The 25,715-nt window shown below is 40.8% G+C and overlaps 1 protein-coding gene across 2 annotated transcripts in view; it reads right to left on the bottom strand.

The window, feature by feature from the left end:
• Nucleotides 1-25,715, bottom strand: part of MBOAT1 (membrane bound O-acyltransferase domain containing 1) — a 56,040-nt gene that overhangs the window by 18,371 nt on the left and 11,954 nt on the right. For both annotated transcript variants that reach the window (XM_069007997.1, XM_069007998.1), the window contains exons 2-5: nt 14,815-14,960; nt 14,214-14,291; nt 10,798-10,893; nt 471-526 (exon numbers count right to left, since the gene is read on the bottom strand). In XM_069007997.1, coding sequence (XP_068864098.1) covers nt 471-526; nt 10,798-10,893; nt 14,214-14,291; nt 14,815-14,960 — 376 coding nt within the window. The remainder of the gene's footprint in view (nt 1-470; nt 527-10,797; nt 10,894-14,213; nt 14,292-14,814; nt 14,961-25,715) is intronic.

Below are 25,715 nucleotides of genomic sequence, written 5' to 3'. Positions count from 1 at the left end.
TCTCTCTGTGCTGGGGAAAAGCTACTGAATTCTATCTCTCACAACTCATGGAGTACATTACCACTGAATATATCAGTGCTAGCATATTTTTGCTAAATTAACATTAATGACTGAACCTATGCATCAAACACAACTCTTGACTTTTGAGAATCAGTAACAGCTTCAGAGAGCTTAATGGAGATGCACTGTAGCATCTAAGCAGGAGATACTGGTACTAGCTAAAATCCAAATTGGGTCCCAAGAAAGTAGAATACCCAAAGGGGAAAACAGTTGTCTCTGATATTGCAAAGAGAGTTTGATCCTAAAAACTGATCAAAACTTTAAGTTTCTCATTTTCCTCCACACAGCGTTTTTCTTCTTCGTTTGGAACAACTCACTGAACTACATTCATTCACACCATAAATCAACCAGAGAATGCACTGCAATGAAAAGGCTGCCTTCAGGACATGGGAAGAGATTCTTTTTCTTACCATCATGTAGCTGGCATGCAAGAGTTGTGATCTTCTGTGTAATTATCATCAGCGGACTATAAGAAAGACAGAAACAACAGTTACATGTCCTGTAACACAAATTATTCCCAACTTTCTCACTGAATGTCTTTATGCCTTTAAAAGGCATAACTGTATTAGCAACAAGTGGAAAAATATCCAATTAAAGCTGAAGGAGGCACTCAGGCATAAGACAATTGCCTCGGTTCAAAACAACCCCACAGTAACTTGCACTGGAATTTTTAATTGCTAAGTGCACACAAAGCCTTATTTTATGTCTGCCTATCATGCAGCACTGCAAATTGTAGTTCAGAAGAAATCACACCACTAGGAAATACCAGCTTCTGCAGCCCACTGAGCTTCCTTTCAGGCAAAGACTATATTGAAGCCCCATACAATGCAACACTAGAATACAGCAGTGCTGCTGTAACCCAACTCTGGCTCTTCTTACTGTTACTCTCCTATTGTCTGTCTCCTCAGTGCCCTAAAAAAATGTTGACTCTGCAGATACAGATGCTTATTTCCCCACATGAATAGCTCTATCAATTAGGACTGTGTGCAAATACCAGAATAGCTGTCAGCACAGCAGTTTCCCACTAGCTTCTTGGCCATGCATCTGCATTGTGAACAGCCTGTACAAGATACACCATCCAGCTGAGAGTGTATGGGCACGTGGGATCTGGAGCCTCTGAAAACAGGAGCTGGCTGTACCTGAGCCAGGCTTACAGCCACCCAGCAGCTTTGGTGCCAACTAAACATGCAGCATAGAAATAGCCACTATGCCCAGTAGGGCCACTTATACTTCCCGTATCCAGCTTTGCAGAGCTTCTTCGCACTGAAGGCAATTGTGAGCTGCTGCAGCTAAGGAATGGGAAAAAAGACTAAACTGAGCTTGGAGGCATCAGGAGCTGGTTCCCACAAGGGTAAAGGACACAGCTAAGAGCATTTAGAGGTAGTAAAAGGAAAGATGAGAGGAAAACCATGGGGACAAACCACTTCCTTCATTGGCTGTGGTGCCCTAAACACAAAACCTGGCGATGAATATCTGCAATCTGGAAGGACCCATAGCAGGCAAACCAAGGGATGATCACCTGCTCACACTGCTTCTCCCCATCTCTCTGCCACTGGGGACACCAGCACAGGGTGCCCAGATCTCTCACAACCATAATAGCCACGAGGGGAATGGATGATGAGGATACACCACTATTTTAAAAGCATTAGTTATGATGACTTTATGTAAAACCAGTCCCACAAAAGAGCTCTGTCTTCACTGAGGATTAATACAATGGGTTGTTTCTCAATCTGAGAATAAATTAACAACATTAACCATATGGAGGTTTCCGTTTGAACACAAATGATGTCTTCAACCTGGAAATGAAAACTCGAGTTTGTACACTATAACTATTTACACAGTTTCACCAGTATATGGAACTTCTTTAAGAGACTCCAAACATTACAGCTGTTCATTTTAACTATTGTAATATATTTTCTGGAACACAATTAAAGAGAAAAGTTGAGGGTTTTTTTTAGTTCAAGCACCATTTTTGTCTCACAGATTTCTCAAGGTAAAGAAAAAAAAGCAGAAGTTACACTCAGTGATGTCTCTGAATGCCGTAAGTCAAATACTTATGTTCTACAGAGATTTTCAAGAGATTCTGGATCATCCTTGACTAAATCGGCCAACTGGTTACAATCAAATGTAAATCCAATGGCTAAGATAAACTGTTTACAACCTGATTATCCCACTAATATAAATCAAACAGATTCTCAAAATAATTTGTATGCTGAGCACGGTAAACACACAAATGCTGGCAAAAGCCATTTTTTCATTCTAAGCAGTCTTTTTTTTTTAACACTTAATATGGTTGATCTTTTTCAAGAGTCCACAAGTAATTCTGGGGGGGGTAATTTGCATTTCCTACCCAAAACCAGAACATGCAATATCAGCCAATTACTTAATCAGAAACTGCTTTTACCATTTCAGAAGTCCCTACTTGCAATATCAGTAAAAAAAGTTTGCACATAAAAATTCAGATTAGGCTTAAGTATCCACAGAACTTGAATACAATCATAACACAGGGGTTTGTACAGCAGCTCTCCTTGGGTCATCTAGACCACTGATAGCAGCTAAGGAATGGACAAATTCAGCAATGATTTTTCACCTTCCAGCAGTATTCTCAAACAGTCATTCTAAACTTTATTCCAATTAATCATTTAAGAAAAGTGATTTATAAGCTGTTTTCACCAATATCTTCAACATCCTGTTTCTCAAAGTAGATTTTCCCAGACAAAATTCAGCTTTGCTTTCAAAGATACATAAATCCTAATCCTTTAAGCATATGAAAAGGCAGATTTTTTTAATCGTTAAGAGAGACAGAGGCTGTCAGTGAACCAAGCAGTTCTACCGCAATAAACACAAATTTTTTTTTTGTCAGTGTTTGACCTTTTTAGCTTTATAGGGGAACATTAACACTTGTTTCAAATTGCTTCAATTTGTTGCATATGTTTCTTATGGCAAGCACTTCACACCAATATTGAAGTGGGTAACTTTAAACCTCAGGCTCTGAGCCAAAACCATATGACTTTAGGTATCTAAATTTAGACACTTGTCTTAGACAAGGCTCCCATGGTAAACCAGAGAGAACCAAACTGCAAACAATCTGAGAGCAGCAGGAGTAAAGCCTGCACTGAGGTCATGCTACATATAAACAGAGAGGAGAGAGGTTCTCCTCATCTATATAAGGAATTCATTGCCTCATTGATGGCACATTGTAAGCCAACAGAACAAGTTCGCTTTTCCTGCACTTTAATCAGAAAACATCGACAGTCTATCTCCCTCAAATCCCAGCTCCAGAGGAGACAAGGGAAAACAAAAGTGATGTGTCTGACAAGGCGAGTAGGAAGGAGAGCCACAAAGTTCATTAGATACTTCCTGTTCTCCCTCCTGACATCATCATAATACAAGTCATACATATTTTCCAGAGTGGCTGGAAAGTGGTCCAGCAGAAAAGGACCTGGGGGTGCTGGTCAACATCCAGCTGAACATGAGCCAGCTTGTGCCCAGGTGGCCAAGAAAGACCAGTGGCATCCTGGCCTATGTCAGGAATAGTGTGGCCAGCAGGACTAGGGAAGTGATTCTTCCCCTGTACTCAGCACTGGTGAGGCCACACCTTGAATGTTGTGTTCAGTTCTGGGCCCCTCAATTCAGGGGACATTGAGGGGCTGCAGCGTGTCCAAAGAAGGGCAATGGAGCTGGAGAAGGGTCTGGAGCACAAGTCCAATCATGAGTGACTGAGGGAGATGGGGGTGTTCAGCCTGGAGAAAAAGAGGCTCAAGGGGGGACCTTAACACTCTCTTCAGCTGCCTGAAAGGAGGGTGTAGCCAGGGGGGGCATTGGTCTCTTCCCTTAAGCTGCACCAGGGAGGTTTCGGTTAGACATCCAAGGAAATTTTTCAAAGAAAGGCTGATTAGACATTGAAATGTACTTCACAGGAAGGTGGTGGAGTCACTGTCCCTGGAGGTGTTTAAGGAACCGGATATAGCACGCAGTGCCATGGTCAAGCTGACATGGTGGTGATCAGCCACAGGTTGGACTTGATGATCTCAGAGGTCTTTTTCAACCTAATTGATTCTGTGATCTCCACCCTACTCAGGAAGGTGGGAACCTACTGTACAGTGGCAGTGGGATGACACACACTAAATCTTCCACGAGATCAGTGTCAGGTATCAGTCAACACTTCACACAAAGGGTAAGCAAGGTTTCAGGTGAACAAGGAGCATCTTCCTCCCTCCTCTTCTCCTGCCTACCATTCCCCACTTACTTGATCTCTGGGGCACCATGTCTTTGCTGCAGGAAAAGGCAGAGCACAACAAAATAATGACAGTACTGGAACTCTCCCTTAAAGCGGAGGGGGGGCTGGGAAAGAATCATAAATTCCTAAACATGTGAGTTTTGATTATTAAAACTTTGAAATATCATTGAATTGCCATTTCTATTCAGCCTTTCAGGCAAGCTCTAACTTTAAACAGCAATAAAACACTGACTATGTTAATACATTAAATACAGCACCATATTACATCTGGCCAACAGTTTCCAACATGATACTATTTTAACCCTTAGACTCTACTGGGAAAAGTCAATAGTGCTAAAAACAAGGGAAGTTAACAAAACTATAAAACTTCCAATCCCTTTTCTTACTCCCAAATTTTGCAATGCACAATTTATTGGAGAGGAGCAATTAGGTTGAATTTAAGAAGAAAATCTACCTACTACACTTCCACTTACAGATGAAGCACAAAGACTTATCCGTAGGAAGGAAGCATTTGAAATAAAACACATTTAGAAGTCTAAACAACTTGCAATCCATCATATTTGAACACCTACAGATTGCTTTGCAGCCACATGCTGAGTGGTGATTCTACACCCTCTCCACCTGTCCTATTAAGCACTACAGTTACAAACTGCCACAGAAACACAGAATCTGATTTATGTGTGGTGTGATTTCCCCTCCCTTCCCATGTTTTATATATTAGCTATGAGTTTAATCTTAGGTTGTAGCTGCACTGTACCTCCTACACACAAACCATAGTGGCCAACTTTTAATTAAAAAAGAAAAAAAATCAAGAAATTGACCTAGGGACAATTTTATTTTTCAAGGCATCTAACATAAGGTAAAGACAGCTTTGGGTTTTTGTTTACCTCACCCTAGATGCCTTGAAAAATAACACAAGGCTAAGATGCAACAGTTTACAGAGAATGCTCAATAGAGGGGTTTGCTCCCCTAAATAAACCTTCCAAATGAAAACATATCAGTTAATATAATTTTTAAATACAGCTTGCCCCAATGTAATAAATTTGCCAGAAGCACAGGCCAGTGGAAGTAAAGAGATTTTGTTTGTAGACTGCTGTGGGGATCCTCACTGCATCACAGGCTGGCTTCTGCACTGAGGAAGCTTCGATAATTCCGAGAGAAAAGACGTTTTCCAAGCACAGTCTGCTTGACCTTAGGTAATCCTGCGGAGGAGCCTGGCACACGCTTGCTAGAAATAGTTTCCACTGACCTGATTTCACTAAGAGAGGAGGTGGAGTCAAAAGGCTCATAGCAGACAAGACTCCAAAACAGCAAACATTTATTCTAGGGTTACCTCTGCAGCGCTGAAGCCATGACAAGAAGTTCACACAGTCACACCCTGCTGTGACAGTAACCACGCTGACAAGGGGATTGCCAAGCTGGCAGTGGCCTTAGACTTTTGCTTTCAACAGTAAAAGGAAGAAGTACTGAAGTACAACAGAGGAAAAACACTTCACTAAACACACTTGCACCTCCAAAGCAACTTAAAATTTCCTTCAGGTGATGTGATGCCCTTTTTTGTGTGTGTGTTGTGAAAGCTCCCAAGCAGTATTTCTTAAGCCTTCATGGTAGAAGCATTTCACTTAAAAGAGTGTTTACTTGTGGAGAAGTGTCCTGGGATGTACTAGATGCGTGGAGCTCTCTAGTAGTGACTGCCTGCTTCAATTCTGCCTAGTTCCCACACTGCAGTTCTTGCAGGGCTCCTGTGTATCCAATGATAAGTGATCTCAGGGCTGTTTCAAGTGGACAAGCACCCAGCCAAAGCAGCAAACAGCCATGGAAAACAGACTGACTTCCCCTTACTCACCCTGCACCTGCACTGCGGCATTGCCTCTGGGGACCAGCTGCACACCAAGGTTACCCAGCGCTGCTGGAACAGGCACTGCAGCAATGTACTGCATGTCATACATTTAGAAGACAAGAAAATAAAAATAACCAACTGAACTTGTAGGACCAGACAGCATTTCTGCTCTGTGTTTTAATATGGTAACAGAGTACATCTATCTTTGCTTTCATCAGCAAATGTATTTCCTTTGTGAAAAACGGCTGCTATACTTTCATTCCTTCCTTTTCTGGTTGATACTAAAAGCCACTGAGTGAGGAAAGAAACAGCAACAAAGCTCTAACCACCCAGCAAAAATCCACTACCTGAAGTGACACTTGTTACTGAAGTATCTGCTTACATATATGGCTTTTGAGAGGGCTCTCTCAATGATCATCCCTTTCTAGGTGGTTTGCTAAGAATGATGCCGCTGCTCTGCATTTGGGATAGGGCAAACACAAAGGTGGGCTCTGGAGAGTGATGTCCACCAAAGCACTCATGTAAGAGCTACAGATTTGACATATGTGGGGAGGAAAACTGCTCAAGTCTCCCAGATAATTCAGCTATGGTGTCTCTAAGACCAACAGAAGCTTGAAAACTGTGCCAGTATGTGTGGTGATTTTCACACGCCGAGTTTCTCTTCTATAAGGAATGGCAGCAAGAATCATAGAATCATTAAGACTGGAAAAGACCTCTAGGATCATTGATCCAACTGTTAACCCAGCACTGCCATCTTCACCACTAAACCATGTCCCCAAGTGCCATAACTACATGTTTTTTGAACACTTCAGGGATAGTGATTCCACCACTTCCCTGGGCAGCCTGTTCCAATGCTTGAAAACACTTTCCATGAAAAAACTTTTCCTAATATCCAATCTAAACCTTCCCTGGCATAACCTGAGGCCATTTCCTCTCCTCCTGTCATTTGTTACATGGGAGAAGTGACTTACCCCAGCCTTGCTACAACCTCCTTTCAAGCAGTTGTAAAGAGTGATAAGGCCCCTCCTGTTATCCAGGCTAAACAACCCCAGCTCTCTCAGCCACTACTCTTATATGAAAGAAACTCCTATATGCACAATCATTCTCTGACATTTCACTGAATAACCTGCAATATTAGGAAATTTTGCTCAGACACTGCAAGAATTCAGAGAGGAAACTAAAAAGCTCTATGGCCTTAAGCAAAGGATTGAAACAGACACGAGTTCCATATCTTCTGAATTTTATCTGGATGATCATATGCATCTGGCTTTTGGTCATGAAACTTGCTAGATTGAAACTCAATGTATTACTAGTTTCCAAAATTCAAAATTCCAAAAATAAAAAGATCAAGAATCAAGATTCCTTATTTTAAACTCATTTTTCTTAAAGCTATCTTATTACTATACTCAATCTGAGCCTGTGATACAAAGGGAAAAAACACAAACCGTACGATATTATTATTGTTTTTATAAAGTTGTATAGGCAGGCAACTTACCAGCATAATCCTCTTAGCATAAAGAAGAAGAAATAAGAGAGAGAAAGAGTTAGGATTTAGTTTTTCCAGGTAAAATGTACAAATGTCATGGCAAACCAAGCAAAATAAAACATGCATGCTTCTCTCAAAGATTGATTTGAATTAAGAGGGAAGCACAGGATTCAGTTACTGTACAATTAGTGTTCAAAAATGAATAGGGTTTTTGAGGAAGCAGTAAAGAGAAAATTCCTAAGTTATATCACCTTTATATTCTCAAATTATTTGAGAAATAATATAACTGAAAGAAATTTGATAAAATATATACACATTTTTAAAAAGTAATTAAAATTGAAGCGCTGCAAACTGGAAATTGTTTTCCTTAAAACCTGGCAGTAGTTTAAAAAGAGTTTTTCGTTAATTACTATGCAATACATGAAAAACACTTAAATCAAGAGTTTAAATCTGTTCTTAAATCAAGCAGCTTGCGTACAGTTCTGACTGTAGGACTCAGTGAACAAAACTACCCTTTGCAGGAGTTAAGAATTAACTAGTCACCAGCAGGTAACAAGTCCCTTATTTCTATTTTGTAACCTGGAAGTGATGTGCCACAGTTTGATCTTTCATTTTCCAGTTTGCTTAAGATATGACTCAAAAGTTACCTTGTTCTCTCCATCTCTACCTGCATTTTACAAGCTCTATTCTCAAAATGGGAGGGCTCCAAACAAATAGCACAATGAACGAAAAACACCCCAAAAAATGTATTTGCAAGCACACTTCAAAAGGGTTGTGCAACTTGCATGCAAGTTGTTAAGTGCACAAAGCAGGTCAGGAGAGGAAATGAGGGATGCTGACTTTCAGCACTGCCACTGGGAAACACTCATTGATCATCTGGCTCGTCACTTTAGGGAACGGACATTGGAAAGCTGATGGCAACAGAACTGGTTATGTGCCTATTTGATGTGGATTAAAACTTCCTCCTCACAACCAGATATCACCAGACTTAGGGGATACTGAAACCTCAAACACAAGTCAGCAGATGATGGGCTTTTTGTTGGATCTTAAAGATGGCCTGAATCTAGTGTCTTGCCTTTTCAACGTATATCCCCAGCCACGTTCACCCAAAACGGTGGGAAGCTGAAGGGAGATGGGCATAGCTCCACGGTTCAGTCTCAGTCATTTCTGAAATCCTGAGAGAGAACTTGAATGCCATGCCTCCCTCCCTGTCCTAATGTTTCCCTGTTACCACATGCAACAGATGAGGAACCATCAGATATGGGACAACAAGCAAGAGGAGCTCAGTTGCTGCTCATACATGACAAAACTGTGTCCAGGGAGTACATTTTGTCTCTCTCGGTCATCACATCTGTTCAGGTATGTGCATAAAACCTCAATGGGCACAAATTTACAGCTGAGGAAAACAAGTTTTTAGACAGATTTTGAGGCTGATCTGGGTTTCAACACTTTGGATTGCAAGTTTTTATTGATACCACTACACTAATTTTATTTATTCTTAGCTTTTAAAGTATACCATAAAGGTGCAGTTCGTATCCATAGTACATTTTCCACTTGTTTACTACTTGGCAGTTTTATGTTTGACTGAAGTTTAGGAATTGGTGTGTATCTTGAAGCACCAAGACAAAATCAGATAACTGAGTAAGTTCAGCCATTATTCTTTCACTACAATCATGATCCTCAAGCTCATCATTAAATAAGAGTAGTTACTTTTTCATCAAGGGAGCAGAAAACACAACCTAGTCTATAACAACCACCATTCCTCTTCTTCCACCCTCAGTTTCAGCTGGATCTTTATTAAATGTATTCAGAGAGACAGAGCTAATATGCCTCACAGAGCATTTCTGAACACACTGTTCAGAAAAGCATGATCGCTCACATTTCTTTCTCTGTCTCTTACACAGAGCTATAGCATTCCAATCCACTTTATAGGATTCTTGACACATCATGCTCTTTGAGGACATGCTTTTCTGTATTAAAAGAACTGCAGAAAAAATTACAGAACCAAATTTCTTTAAACATTTACCATCTCATTACTGCAGCCTCCTTAATATAAAAAACCTCAGGAGTTTGAGAGAAACTTCCCCTCTACCACCTACAATTTAATTGAGTGCTTAAACCTACCACCTCAAAGAGAGAGACACATGCACAGAGACAGCAAAAAGCTTCAGTCTCCTACTCTGTGCCTGTAAGGTGACAGAGATTTGGAAGAGTCATGTACAATTTACTGTGCGAGTTTACAGAAATTTTTCATGGTATGTTACTAATTACTCTGTATTCAGACATTAGCACACTGTTTTTAAATCATTCAAAAGCATAACTTCCTCTCACAAACAAAGCCCATAGGGTTAGCTGTCTCTCTCTTTGCAAAGCATCCTCTACCGCTTCTCTGAGTGAAATCTACAGTAGAGACTACAGTATATATGAAAACCACCGTTTCACAGATATCATGGCATACAAAAAGCCATGCTATTTAAGCAGCAGCCACAAGCTGGCCCCATGAGAGAGCCAGTGCTGACAACCCAAGCTGATCTCTTGTCTCTCTGCCTGGGTTACTCACCCAGCCCCATCAGCAATTCACCCCTGCCCAAGTCCTGCCCTCACACTTGCTTAAGTGCCTGGGCTGGGAAAACACCTCCCCAACTGGGGCTTCAAGATAAATCAGAATGGGGGAAAGGAGATGCAGAGCTGACAGCTGTGGCTGGGAAGTTTGAAGGAGAGCAGAGTACCCCACCTCTCAGGGCAGACCACCAGCCACGTAAGCACTCTTACAGCTCTGGGGAGAGACTGCTCAACTTATCCTCCCAGGCTGCTCTCAGGGAAAGCTAGCTAACTAAGCTCTGCTTCCCAACTACAGTTTCTAGCAAGAAAACAGTAGAAACAATGAGTCAGTGCAAAAATCATACAGTGCTTATTCGTTCTTTAAAAAACAAAACCCAAACAAAAACAATGACAACAAAAAAAAAACAAAAAACAAACAAAAAAACACCAAAACCAAACCAAACCAAAAAAGCCCCAACAAAAACCCAAAGATCACAACAAAAGCCTTAGAAAAAGTTTAAGGGAAACAAAACTGCAGGTGCTCCACAGATAATATAAAAATTATTCTTATAACTTACTGAAATCAACTAATATTGATTGACACAGGAAGCAGTTTACAGACTCACTCACCCGGAGAAATCTGTAGTGAGAATACCATAATGAAAAATGTATATTCGGCTTATGTGGCACAATGTGAGGTATCCCATAGCTACGACAAAGGAGTACCTAAAAGCACAACACAGAGAACACATAGTTACCAACACAAGTACCAACAAGAACTAGAATCACTCAAATTGGGTTGGGTTTGTTTTGATTTTTTCAAATCCGATTGTTAACAAGTCTGAAGCTACGCTACAAGACCCGGAAGACATTCTCAAAGGGAACTGATGGTTTTGTACACCCAGCCGAAACCTTACAGAGGTGTCTCCTCATTCTGGGAGTGGGGAAAAAAAGAAAGAAGAAATAGGATCTATTCAAGTTGCACAATTCAATTTCAAAGCTCCCATCTTCACATATTATTTTGAAATTTCTGTCCGACTCAAGTATTTGAAATCAGATTATACTGTATGCCAGTCACTGAATTTATCCACTGCATTTTTTATCTGTAAATGTTCTTTATTTACAACTCTTTCTCAGATCTAGCAAAGACTAAAATATTTCAAGTTTAAGGTATTCTCTCTCTTGTGATTTTGTATAAAGGCAGATGATGGCACATAGCCTAATCTTTTCAGCTCTCCATGTTGAAGCACACCACCCTCCAGAAAAATCAGAGAATTGTATAGGTTGGAAAGGACCTATAGGATGACAATGTCCAACTGAAGAAGCATTCCTTAGGTAGGGTGTGACAAACTCACTCTGCGTTTCAAGACAATAACACACTTCTGGTAGGCAGGGCAGTAGCATGATTCTTTCTATCTTAGCAGCAGAACAGTCTGAAGACTGGAAATGCTGCAGTGTCTGCATGGACAGATGCAGCCTTTCATATAAGTAACTTCCCCCCTGTATTTACACGAGCAAGAAAGAGGATACTGGGGAGGAAAGAATCGGATGGATGTTTGGAGACAGACTGACCCATGAAGCCAATTGCACAGTGCAATGAAGAGCTGGGACACCAGAATGAAAGGCTTGCACCACATTGACAGGCCAGGACCAGGCCTACTAGTGTCCCCTGTAGCAGAGATTATCCATGTGGGGGAGAAGAGGCAAAGACTGACAGACTACGGAACGAGATGGCACATCCCGCATGCCTGGTAGGGCCAAGCCTTGGGAGGCTGGTAGGCACACGTTTCCCCCCCGGACCCATGAGAGCATCCACCACAGGACAGAACTAAAGGTGAAATCAGACAACTGAAAAAGAGCCAGGCCTTTGTCAAATTATGGCTGGCTTTAAAAGAAATGAGTTTTCCCTCCCTGGGGACTAATAAACTGCAGTGGGAGTGACAGTGATGGATCGCAAGGCAACCTGCGGGTCATGTGGCCCACAGCAAAGAGCTGGATGAAAGGCAGACTGAAGGGACATGACAGATTCTTCAGGAGATTCAGAGCAGAATTTATAATATTTTATCTGGGTCAGGCATCTAGTCCTGCCTCAGCAAGGTCCTTGGATTCCCCTCTCATCAACAGAGAATGGCAAGCATCCGTCCAAAGGCAAGTCACCCAGCTCAGACATGTAACAGCGATAGACAGGATGAAGGATCTAAAGTAAGCCTCCATGCTGAGGTGTAAAGCACTTAGATTGAAAGCGGGGCGAGCAGGGAGAGATACACCCAACTGCTGCTGTAGCTGGGAGCATTCCTGGTGCTGGATTAATTCGTCCATTTATAGGCCTTGAAGGCAAGCAGCTTCACCAGAGGGCAAACTAGCAAAAAATAACCAGGGAAGAGAGTATGAAGGTTAAATTATGCAGTTTATTTCCTTTGTTCTCTTCCACTGTGTTTTTCTGGGGGGAAAAAAAGGCAAGTCTTGAAGCCCCACTCTGAAGGATCTGGTTGCCTGTATGAACAGGTCCAGACCTTAAAGCAGCATTGCTCAAGCTTATCTCAACCAGTTTGAATACATTGTTACTTTGCCAAAATTAATAATGTGGAAGCACCTTGAGTCATACTGCTATGGCTAGTGGAATACAATAGAAAGGTCCTAACCCAATCCTCCCTCAGACCTCCTGAGGTTTTTCAGCATGTTGGACTGACATTTCACATGGATTCAAATCAACACATGACTATCTTGCAGCAGTGGGCAACATTATATGAACTGTCTGGCTTGATTTTTGTTTCAGTATACAGCTATTTTGCTATTAGCCATTGTGGCAAATTGGCTAAAGAGGAAGAATGAGGAGGTTTCCTGTTGAAGCCGTGTCCTTTTCCTTATCACCGCCCCAACTTGCCCAGGAAGATGTAAATAACTATTGGATGATTCCTTTGTAGACTTGGTTCCTCTGATCTATAGTCACTAACTCCTGCATTTCCCTCAAGTGAGAGGCAGGGACAATGACCAGGAAACCATAATACAAATTTTTAACACCTTTATATTTTGGTCTCTGGATGGCATTTCTTTAACAAACATTGTTCAATTACTTTTTTTTTTTTTTTTTTTGGTGACATTATTAATTACCTCTGGACTTCTGGGCTTTGCATTCAGTGAGGAGGTGGGAAAAATACCTCCTTAACACGTTATCTTGCTGGTGCAAAATGCTAGTGACTGCTGTAGACAGGCTTGCTTTTTATAGTTCACATTTCTAAATAATCTTAGAAAAATTATAAGTAATCGTAAGCAGGGTTCCTGTTTAGATATTAGAGAGGGGTCTCTTCAGGAAAAAAAGGAAGGCGAGATGATTATCTGAACATCAGATTCTCAGACAGCCCTGGCCTTGAAGGCAAGTGAAGAAAGGGTTTCCATTCCTCAGCCCAGACTGATGTGGATTCTGAGCATTCAGCAGCAGCTAAAGAAACACTCAGACAGTGCAGAGACAGAAATCACCTGTAACACATCCAAACCATAAGCTTCTACTTCGAAGCAATAGGAGTTCTGGTATTTTTCACTTTTTCATAAAGCCCAGTACCAAAAGCAAGACCTCATTTTGTGGATCACTAAGCTAAGCTGCCTCAGTGACCTTATTTGAACTACCTAATTCAAGAATAAGTGGAAAATACCTGAAGGCCAAACAGCGAGGGGAAAAACACATTAAAAAGGATTATCAAATGCAAACTGGAAGAATACAAGACCAAGGAGAACATGACTTCATTACATTTAAGAAAGCAAAGGCTGGCCATAAATTATTAAGCCTGCAAAAGTCAAATTTTGAGACCAGCAATTTCATAGGAAAATGCAATACATCAATCCAAAAAAAACCACAAATTGAGATTACAGCTGCTTCTGTAACTCCATGAACAAAGCTCCTGCAACTCCATGAACAAAGCTCCTGCAAGTAACTGGGAAAGAGAAGAAGGAAAGAAGAGAAGGTGGTGCTAAAAACTGCTCATGATTCTCCCTGAAAGCAGAGAAGGTGTCCTAGGGGCAGCTGCAGACTTGCAGCCACATAAGCTCACCTGTGGATGTTGGGAATACTCGCCATATTCATAATGCCATAGTTCATCATCACCAGGACAAAAAGATGGATGGAATACCTTGAAGACAGCAAAGTGAGTATTTAGATAATTTCTATGTTACCTGGAAGTGCTGGTAGTTCAGAGCAACAGAATATTTTCCCATGCAAATAACATAAATGTGATGTCATGTCAGGGTACCAGAAAACCCAGATTACCACACCACGTCTTTATAGCCTGACTATGTAAAACAGACTGATACTTATTGAAAATATATTATTCATATGTTTCACTGAAAGAGTAGCCTGGCTCAAAGTGCCCATTCCAGTGGGATACATCTTTTCCAGAAGACGTATCTTCACAGCAGACTGGTGTGGCTTTGACTTCCAGAACAAACATCACAAATTAAATTAAATACTTTACTTAAAAGTACTTGCTTGAGTCATTTTACTTTGAGGGTCTGGAATGGTTATGTTGGTTAGGTTATTGTCTTTGATATAGCATTAAGAGCCTTAAGATGAAAAAGATGCAATCCAGAAAAGCTGATATGAAGTTTAAAATTATTTTTACCCAAGCCTTGTCTAAATGGTGACAAAATACTCACCACCCAAAGCAGAAGACAGCAAAGTATATTCCAAAGAGGGTGGCAAATGCATGGCGAACAGCGGAGCTGGCATGACTGGGACTCAAGTAAATACGAAACCAAAATGCAGCCAAAAGTGCAAACAGTTGACAGGCTACAAAATTGATCTGTAAAAGACAAGCAAAACAAAAAACTGTTTTGATTCTTGGAGGAGGAGGGGAAGGATTCTCTCTGATCTCATAACAGTTAAAGAGTAGAGGCAGGAAGGGGGGGGGAAATCGTGAGCTATGAATCTTTTGCTTCTCAGCATTCTCACTTGTGAACTCGTGTGGAAACTTTTCTTGGCCAGTGACAGAAGGGATTAAACAAGCATACAGCCACCCAAAATCAGACGAGAAAAGGCAGGCTCCAGCTACCCCAGGGTAAAGGTGGGGCTCTGGTGGTTCTCTCTCTTCTTGGAGGAAAGCTCTGCTCTGCTGCCAGCCTGGTCCTGGTGCAGGGCCTATCATCCCCCTTTTCAGTCCTCTTGGTGAGAGGCAGGGGCCAGGAAGCAGTCTGGGGCTCTGAAATATCACCCCAGTACCAGACTTTCCCCCACCCCAACACTGGGACAAAATCAACTGATGATCAATCAAAATCCTGATGTGACAGTGTTCACAAGCAGTGAGAACGGGGCAGCCACCGTAGCTGAATTCCTCCACTCCACAGCATCTTCCACACAGATCTTCCAACTCGCCATTTTTTGTGGTTTGAGTGCAAAGAAAACAACTTTGCTCTACCATCAAGCAGACACCTAAAGGAATATGCTTCTCAAATGTTCTTTGGCTACTGCATGTGAAAATCAGTCTGGCCTCGCTGCAAGGAGGTAGCAATGGCAGTGGGAGCACAAGACATGTGGAGGGCAAACAGTACAGGACTAGAGGCTTCTCTTGTCAGACACAAGGACAAGCAAAAGCTTTGTGTCCTCCAGAGCAAAACCGACATCATGTTGCCTTCTTCAAGTCACCTTCCCTTTGACAGCCTCAGCAAAAATCCCAGAAGTCAGAGGAAAAACAGAGCTCAGGAGCTGTCTCTAACAGGGCAAATACACCACTGGGATACAGCATCCTCAAGTCCAACCTGGACCCTAGACAACTGGAGCTAAATTCATTTATTCAGTTGCAGTCTTTTTTTTTTTTTATTTTAATCTTGCTTTTTTTTTTAAATTCACCCTGAGCTCTCCAGCAGCAAGTCATCCCAGACCAAGCAAAACTAAATAGGCTGCAACATTTAAGCAATCACTTGGATTAGAGGATTATCCAAAGCTATCAGTCCAGGACAGGATAATATATCTCACTTGGAAATGCTCTGACATGCTGGCTGTCCAGGGGTGGTTGGATTCTGCCAGGCTTGTTGTCAAAAACATTTACAATGTGTTTAACAAGATACTATAGCCCCAAAGTGCTTTTATTCTGGTGGCCTACATCCAACATGGTGTTAGCTGTTCATACAAATGCTTTCATTAAAGGTTTGTTGGCTTCATTGGTGCAGTTGCTTTATTTCAGTGATGCAGGCAGTCATGCAATAGAATAATGAAATAATTTAAATACTTAGGTATGCTGAATTTTAGTTCTTTGGAGCTGAGACAATATCAATTTATTTCTTGCTCATGCAAGCAACCAGCATTTATAACAAATAGTATCACAGAACTATAACTGAAGCACGCAATTCCCATTTTTAGTGCAAGATCTATAGAGTAAAAGAACAAAATTGCACTGATCTCACAAATTCAGATGCTGTAGTAGAAATCCTGAACTTGTCTGTTACCATAGAGTTACATTCTAAATGCTAATACCTCGCTCCCACCCTTCCACAGACAGAGGTGCAGCAGAAATCGCTGAAGTCCCTACAGGGCTGCTCTGATTGCCTCCTTTCTAAGCAAGTTCCCAAGACTGATGGGTGCCAAGTCATCAGTGACAATTCAGTGAACCTTAATCCCCTCCATCCTGCTCCCACTTAAGGTCACATTAGCATATCCAGTGCAGCTCTTCCTTGTGGCATGCAGAGCTTCCCTGATTTAGTATAAAGAAGGAAAGCGCAAAGACTCCCAGGAACTGATGTGGCTGATTGTTTCAAAGACAATACCCCCCTCTGTGCAGCGTCACTCACGGAAGCTTTATACCAGTAAAAGCCATCAAGATAAGCAGGCTTTTGCTTTTTACTTTCATCCTGCTCTTGTATGCCCAGTTTGAGATGCTAAGGATGCTGGGATCTCAGAGGTTCACACACACAGCACAAGGCAAGTGCAAGATCCCAGATCAGACACACTTGTAATAGCATTTAAACAGCTAAGGCAGGGAACGACTGGTGGCAGCAGTAAAAAAGTGGCAGTGACTTCATCAGAAGCTACCACCCAGCAAAGGACAGCTGAGCCGCCTCACGGGCACGTGCTGTTGCTCACCTTCGCCATCAGCTCCTCTGAGCACAAGTTACCTGTGCTGTCAACCACGACGCTATCACACCTTCATTTTGTCGTGCAAATTAACCAAGACAATTCCTTCTCTGTACTCTTTTAGCAAGGGTTGGTGCAAAGCCTCGTACCAGGGCAAAAGCAAAGTAGGTCGCCCTTATGTTTCGATCAGTTTTTGGTTTATAAGGGTGGTTTCTGCAGAGCAGCCAAACATCACAGACCCAATGCACTCAGCAAGCAATAATCTGGCAATAGACCAGATCTGCCCTGTTCTACACAGAGGAATAGAGGGACACAACAGCTTTTCATATAAATACCTCCTCTATTTAGTTATTTCTATGCACTGTTTTAAACACATGCAGCGTTCACATGCATACACACAAAGGCTGGCAGTTCATCTGACAGCGACTTTACTGCATTCCATTTGACATTAATTTTATTCTTCATTCTACATATTTCAGGCATCCAGTAAACAGATGCCTAAGAATTTAAGAAATGTTGTGCTGCATCACTAGTGAACTAAGTCACACTTTCCTTCCTTTCCCTTTCCAAAGAGAAAAGGGTTCACACTATTCCCTTTTGGTTATTTCCACTGTTGCTGAAAACACCTCATAAACAGAAAATTGAGGGCTTCTGAACACTGATGAATGGTGTCCAGGCAAAAATAACACGGAAATAAAAATTATATGCAAGTTAACCCTTCTCACCATTGCAAGTAATTTGACCTGTGTTTTTAGCTAGTCACATCTATTCAGTATTGTCACCAAAATTTTGCACATCTGGTTTCAACTCTGCTAGCAGAAAGGAAACACCTTTGCTTTTTACAGTCACTTTCTTCCATGCTCTAGAGAGTAAGATGCAATAAAATTAGGAATCAGAGCACATGATATGCTACCAAAAGAAGACTTCCTTTCATTTTCCATGATTACACACTGGAAAGACAGAAAGGCAGTCTCATCACAGTATTCTGCAACGACATCTGGAAGACTTGTATCTGAGTCACAGCCAGCTGGAGACAGCCTTGCAAGGCAGAAACAAGATATCCACACTTTTGGAGAGAGAGAATCTGAAACAGTTCCAATGCAACCGAGTCGATCGTTACTGTTGTCTGGTTAATGAATCCTTTAATTCTTTATTAGTCTCAACTTTAAAAGGCTGGATGGATCCAGAGCAGGTATGAACAACAAAGGACAAAGTAAACTGTAGTTCCTCCCTTTATTCTCTTAAATTCTGTATTAGCAATAACTCAGAAGTGATGTTTAGATTGCAAATCTGAGTTTTACACAAATTTAGCAATCAGGTCAAACCAACCCACCAAGCACCCATGATGCTGATACAAGAATAGCCAAACACAGTGGTTTCAAGATCCCCCTATTGAACTATGCTATAATCCAAACCCTAATAGGTCAGTCCCATCTGCCTTGAGCTTTTGCATGTCCTCACATTTTTAACAGGGTGAAACTTGGCAAACATTGGACTGGTACTATAGGAAGGGAAAACACTAACTCGTAGGGATTTGAAACCAGCTTTTCAATCATCTCCATCAACAAGCAGGGCCTTTTTTTACACAGGAAAGTAATCTCTTCAACTCCCTAACCACTCTCAGAAGAAATCCATGAAATTTTTTGCTCAGTATTTCATTTGATCCAATTAACCATCTGCAGGTGGGCACTTCTAAGGGCAAATGCCAGTTGGCAAATCACAAAATAAAGGTTTCAAATACCTGAAGTTAAATAGGTACATCTAAAAATCTCACCCTTTGGAGCACATGAGCCCAATGTCATTAACACTGAATAAGAACAATTATCACTTTTTGTTCTTCGAGCAAACTGGCTCCATGGTGAAGGCTGGGGAGGGGAAAAAAAACCCAAACAAAAGTAGTACCTTGTCAAATCCCTGTAACAGGAAAGCCATGGAGCCATAGAGGATTTCCAAAGAGAGAGGCAAATGTGTTGCTTGGTGCATTGAAAAAATACTGAAAAAAATCCCATAAAAATCTTACAAGGAGAAAACAGAAAGTCCTTTTCCTAGCTAGAAATTCTTGAGACAGGAAACAGAAAATATGAGAGGAGACAAAAAGTGACTATACACCTTTCAACCAAATCATTACAAAGAGTCTTGGTCACTACTTATCCTAGTTGAAGGTAGGCTACTAATAAGCCACTTCAGGAAGTTTCATTTCTCCTCACTCCACAAGCCTTGCATCTGCAAATCTCCCAGTTTAAAAAAGTGGCAATAGACATTCAAGAGTTACTAGATCACACTCTAGGAAGAGATAGTTAAGTAAAAACACATAGCCTCTTATTTTAGGGCTTCTAACCTTTTCCTTATAGTTAAGTATCAGAAGGAAATATCCTGCATTCTGTTTTGACCACAAAAATAATTTGTTTTTCCTCTACTACATTTTTCCTCCCTTAGGCTTGCAGAAAATCTGATCTCACTTTCCAAAAATCTAGGAGGATATAACAAATTGACCACGCAGTTCTCTCCAAACTCCAAATGGCAATTAAGTCCATTACACAAACCAGACATTCCTCTCTAAGCAAAATTCCTATTAATGCTGTAATTCCTTCACTCTGACAATCACTATGAGCAGTCACACTGCTAACTTGCCCCTTGTTGGATGACAAGGTGCTGGTGTGTCCCCAACAGCACAGAATCTTTGGATAAAAACCAGGCATGTTGCACATTCACACACATTCACAGGCAGATGTACAAATGTGTTACAGCACAGCCAGGCTGTCAGAATATTCCCAGCTAGCATCCAGGTCACGTCCATTTCAATATGCAGCAGATGATGCAGTCAGGTTATAGCTGTGGCAGAGGATACCTCTACTTTTATTACAGGACTTGCACTTAGCAGCCAAATGAGAGAAAAAAGGTTTAAATCTGCATTTCATTTGCTGAACAAAAGTGTAAGAACAGAGGCCTCTCACGATAGCTCAGTATAAAGATGAAGTTACAGCTCATGGTCAAGATACTCTGTATTTGTTGCCAAGCACTAATGAGTGCCGAGCACTAGTTTTGGGGACTGCTACAAGGTTTTTATCTGGTAAATTAGCATGTCTTCTCTGTTCACAGACTTACCACAGATGACCAAACAGCTGTTTTCTGTATTTGGAAAAGCATAAAGAACCTTGCTAATAGAAACTACTGACAGCAGTAGCAACTCCTCAAGTCAAACCACTGTCTGTGGAGTACAACAGCACTTGGGTACTACTTTGGAGAGGGGATGCCATAATAAAGCATTCCACTCTGCCAGAGATCAGCCCCATCTTCCAGGATGATGTCTTTCTTGCAAAGAATAAAGCAAGAACTACAGAAATGCAGTAATTTGTTTTCCATGTTTAAAAGATTATTTTGCACATATTACCAAAGACACCTGGCAAACAACATGTTTAAGTTCACTTTTCTGAAGACATTTCTACTTTGATGTTGAAAACCAGACCTGCTGTTATTACAGCATTTTGTAACATCAAAAGTGTGATATTTAAAAGGGGCATGTTAAGAATGAGAGATGGAATAGTCTTTAATCAGATCTCAAGGATATCTGATACTTGCTGAAATTTCTCAAAATATTTTGATCTTCCAGACTATTTTTATGAACTATAAGGACAAATACTCTCTGCAGAGATCACTTAGCTCTACACAGGGAGGGGACAAGCACCTCCAAAAAGGAGGGCAATATCATAGAGACCATGTCAAGTTTCCCACTGCTAGAATTCTGACTTAGGCGCCCATGAAGGAAAAGGATTTGTGTAACATTGTCTGTGCAGTTCCCCTTATTGCCCACAGTGGTATTGCTTTGCACAGAACTCTGAGAGCCAGCACAAACAGGCGTTTGTAAAGGAAGCAGAACTGACTGTCGCTTGCGGGATTCTGTATTTTCTGTTTATAGCCAGGCACTGTGAACTGCAAACAGCATGGATCAGAGAGGAGACAAATTAATTTACATTAGGGAAATACTGATTCCACTGCTGACATGTCACATCTCCAGTACTATACAGAAACAACTCATTTCTCTGGCTTTGTGTTGTAGGAGTCCTATGGAAGATTTTGGGGGGACAGAAGCAAAGGCTTAAAAATAGAATTTCTCTCATGGGAGAGACAAAGAGAGAAAAGCGTATATGCATGACTAATTTAAGATTATTGTTCTCTTCAGAAGCAGCACTAAGTTGTCATAGCCTTGGCATTTTTTGTGCAGTTGCATGCAGAAAATGGAGTTGGTGAAGTAGAATATACAAAACTGACAGTATTTTGGCTTGTTGTGCTGTTTTCCTGGGTAAATTCTGTTTCCCTACTTACAAGGTCAAATATCCTTCCATGATTTAGACTGTAAACTTGAAACAGATGTTCTTTCTGGATTACCTCTGTGAAGCCACTAGCAGAATAACCACTAGCAGGACACAAAATACAGTTATAGATTAAACCCTGAGTCATCAAGAATTTTAAAAGAAAGACATTTAAGTCAAAAGTAAGCTTGAGAAGTCAAATCTGCATCATGATGCTGAGTAACACTCCCATACATTTACCTCTGATAAATTTAATATGTGGACCTGATCCAAAACCAGCTTTAGCTCGCTGTCAACAGCTCTCCATTGAGCTATAATGACTCTGTATGTTGAACAGATGTTTAAGCAATGATCATTTATGTGCAGCAATGTTCTGCCACTACCTGTAACTCATTAATTACTGCTCTCTCAGCGAGTAATGCCAAATGACAAAATTCCCTTGTATCTAAGATATCCAGCACTAATTCCCACCTGTAAGAGAAACAGCAGCAAAATCAAACAATTTGGAGCCTTTAGTCATTCTGGTGGTTCTTTTAAACCAGAATGCCTTTAGGTTATTAGAAGATCTGTTTTGTTTCTTCAGAATGCTCAGCAGTGAGGTAGCACACTAATTACAATACCTTTAAGTCCAAAAAATACTTTTAAAAGAATAATTTTACATATTTCTGGGCAGGTGGAGTATCGCACAGTACTACATGTCAGACATGTCTAAAAGCAGAACTACAGCCAGCAGGTCAGAATATAGAGGATATTTTAATAAGAAAAGGAAAAGACGAGTGAAATCTTGTTATCCAAATAAGAAGTTTCACACCAAAAAAAAAATCCCAACAAGCAAAAAAAAACCAACCCAATACCAGAACTACCAGCCTTGCTTCTTCACAAAATAGTGGCTTGGATCAAGTACTTCTGGGAGGAAAGATGGCATTTTGTACCATCTACCCTCCTTGGTTATGCATAGATTCATACTGATGAAGAGGGAACTGACCGACCTTATCACCATATTACTGCATCGCTCCAGGTCTTCTGTCAGACATGCTCAGAAGGCCCCATTTAAGCATATGTGAAGTTAGGAGAGAGATGCTTAAGTGAAAATTACCAGAAACAAGGAAGACAACAACTCCAGGAGAGTAAAATACAACAAAGCAGACACCTGAGTCCCTGCAAAGACTTCTCTGAAAGTCCCCAGGACTCTAGAAAGTTCCCATGGTAGGAACACCACAGCACTGCTTCCCCCCTCCCTTTCTAAGCCACCTGCAGGGTTCAGGCACCTATCTGGAGCTTGGATCCTTGGTTTCCATAATCATTAAATACACCACTTCCCCCCAAATGAATTCTTGGATAACAGATACTGACCCCAACTGGTCTTTTCAGATGTGATGTGTGCCCCAAATCCCAAACAGTTATTTCCACACCACCTCTCAAGAGCACTGCTGAGCTCCCACTCCACAACACTGTCCCCTCATCCACCACAGATAATGGATGGACACCACAGCAACAAAAAGGAAGCAGGACCAAGACAGGTCTCATTAGACATGATCCAGCTTGAGTTCACAAGCCTCAAGCACTAACTGCTCCTGAGATTTCAGTCCAGTTTCTACATCTGCATTCTTTAGTAAATAACTTCAAAGCAGCAGCACTAAGAATAGCATCAACATAGACCTGATTTTTCTCCCCGCACATTTAAAGGTTTCATTTTTAAAAACTTAAAACATGACACAGTAAGTCAAGCACCTTTTCACTTTGTCTGTGTAACTGATAAGTACATAGTTGATTTATTCAAAACACAAGGAAGAAATACAGACAAATGTTTGTCTACCTGACCACCCTGCTACCATGTCTTTCAGTGACTTCAATGCAAATTATCTTCCCCAAACACCAACGAGGTTTGCATGAACGTAGGAATGGCAGGATCCTTATAGCAGTGTTCGTAAAGTCCCAGTTCAGAAACACACTTAACTTTCAGGCCAGATGAAACCCTTGAGCCTGCACATATTCACCAATTTAAAAATAAAACAGTAGGTTTAAAGTGCAATCCCTCCCTAGAATGGGAACTGGCACATCCAAAATAACTTGCCCCATTCTTACTGTTGTAATGTCTGTGCAATTCTATTTTCAGTTCCTTTTCTATAGAAAAATGTCAGTGGTCTTTAAAAATACAAACCAATACAAACAGAGCAGTTTTGTTCACATTATCCCAGAGATATCCCAGTAAGTGCACACAACAGAAAGAAACAAATATCTGTAAGGGGAAAAAAGTGCCAACTTGACAGGTTCTTCTAGGCCAAAAGAAAGTTGGTCTTTTTTTCCCCACTGTAGAAACTGTCAGCACTGAGCTAAATTTAAGCACATTATCCTTGGAATTAGTGGCTTGATCAAAGACTAAACTTTTCAGACATCACAGTGGTATTATGTAACACTTAATTAGGCCCTTACACACATAAAATCTGGAACATCCCGTATTTAAATGCTCAGTCATGCTCATAGTAACTTAAAACAAGGGCACTGTAAAAACTTGTGTATTAGGACGTGCTTAAAAAATTTATGCATGGACTTTGCTAGAGGAAAGGGTAGGTTTTATCTGTGCTAACACTCATCTTGATACCAGAGCTAGTCCATCTAAATTTCTTTTAATATCAATGAAGAAAAAAGGCAGTTCATCTAATCCTGAAGCATAAGTCTAAACCAGGTACTTCTACTATAAAAGTACTCTAGACGAGTAAGTTTAGATGCAGAAATGTACAGTCCAGAGTTATAAACACTATTTATACTACATGCACTAACTTTACCGGAAGCAAAAAGAAATCCCTGGATTGTGAAACTGGACTTCATTTAGTTGTAAGAAATGAAGCTTTCAGAAACGACCCGTAGTTTCTCATGCTTCAATTTTTGGTTTAACACTTAAAGACACCATAAAAAGGTATCATATTCCAGAAGCTGGTATTCTGCACTAATTTCAAGTGCCTGAAACAGAACTGGGAAAAAAAACAAAACGAAACACAAACCTAAAACCAACCAACCAAAGAAAAGGTGCCAGGCAGGAGAAAAGCAAACTAGCACATCTACTGCTAGACACGTGTGGAAGAGTTTTAGGGTAACAATGTTCCCACACAATGGGTGTAGTCAAACGCACTGGGTTTCCTGCTTTCCCAAGCAGGTGCTGCAAACCTCACTTCTTCCTGTCCTCTTCCTTGCCTAAGCAGTTTTCTGTCTCTGAAATACACAGGAACAGCACTTGCAGACGGAGTGAAGAATGAAGCAAATGCTTTGAGACAAGCGTAAAAACATAATTTTGGGGTAGAACCACATGGAAAGGTGAAGATCTGTGTTGCTCTCTTATGTTCCAACCTAGCAAAATAAAGGGAGATCATACCCTTTCCAATAATGCAGTCAACAGAATCTGGTGAAAGAGGTACAGAAAGTATTCCCAACTACTTTTCACAGGCAGAAGAGGACACACAAAACTTTTGGGAAGCCATTAGTAGGGGCCAGGGAAAATGCACAGTGAATCTGCAGAGATTTTTTGCCTTTAGAATTAATTTTCAGTCAGCTCAACCCATGCAGATGCACAATAGAGAGATTTTTTACATGGGAAGAAAAAGAAGCATGGCACGAGGGCAGGAATATAGGCAAAATCACATTTTTCAGAGTAAGCTTTAGTCAGAACCATTTAATGGGGAAAATCAGTTTATATTTAGACAACTATATTTGCAAACATAAGAGATAGTAAAACTCAGTCTTTTTGCTTCCAAAAACAATTAAAACTTTATATTTTCCAGCAGCTTGCAGAGTCACACATTTCCCCCAAGACACTTGATTCTGCTGGCCAGCAGATTTTCTAGCTATTTTCTTCATTTTTAGCCTATTTCCAAAGAGCTGTGAATGTGCTTTTCTTTTTTCAATTCAATTATCTTTGTTCCATTCTTTTGCTATTACAGTGACCATGTAGAATCCGCAAACCTCTGTTAACTGCCAGCTCCAGATACTCACTTTCACAACCACAAAATACTGCTCCTTCCTCTTGTTCTACAGTTTAAAAGTAAAATTATTGCTCTATGCTTTTCAATATACAACGTGTTTATCTAACCTTCATTCATGTGGGATGCAGATTTATTTTTAATCCCTTCAGAACCGTGGCAGGAAGAGAAGACAACAACAAAACGTGTACAGTGACAATATCCTCT

This window comes from Aphelocoma coerulescens, chromosome 2, assembly GCF_041296385.1.
Source record: "Aphelocoma coerulescens isolate FSJ_1873_10779 chromosome 2, UR_Acoe_1.0, whole genome shotgun sequence".
In the NCBI taxonomy this organism is placed as follows: Eukaryota; Metazoa; Chordata; class Aves; order Passeriformes; family Corvidae; genus Aphelocoma; species Aphelocoma coerulescens.
This window is presented reverse-complemented; position numbering and strand designations above follow the sequence as displayed.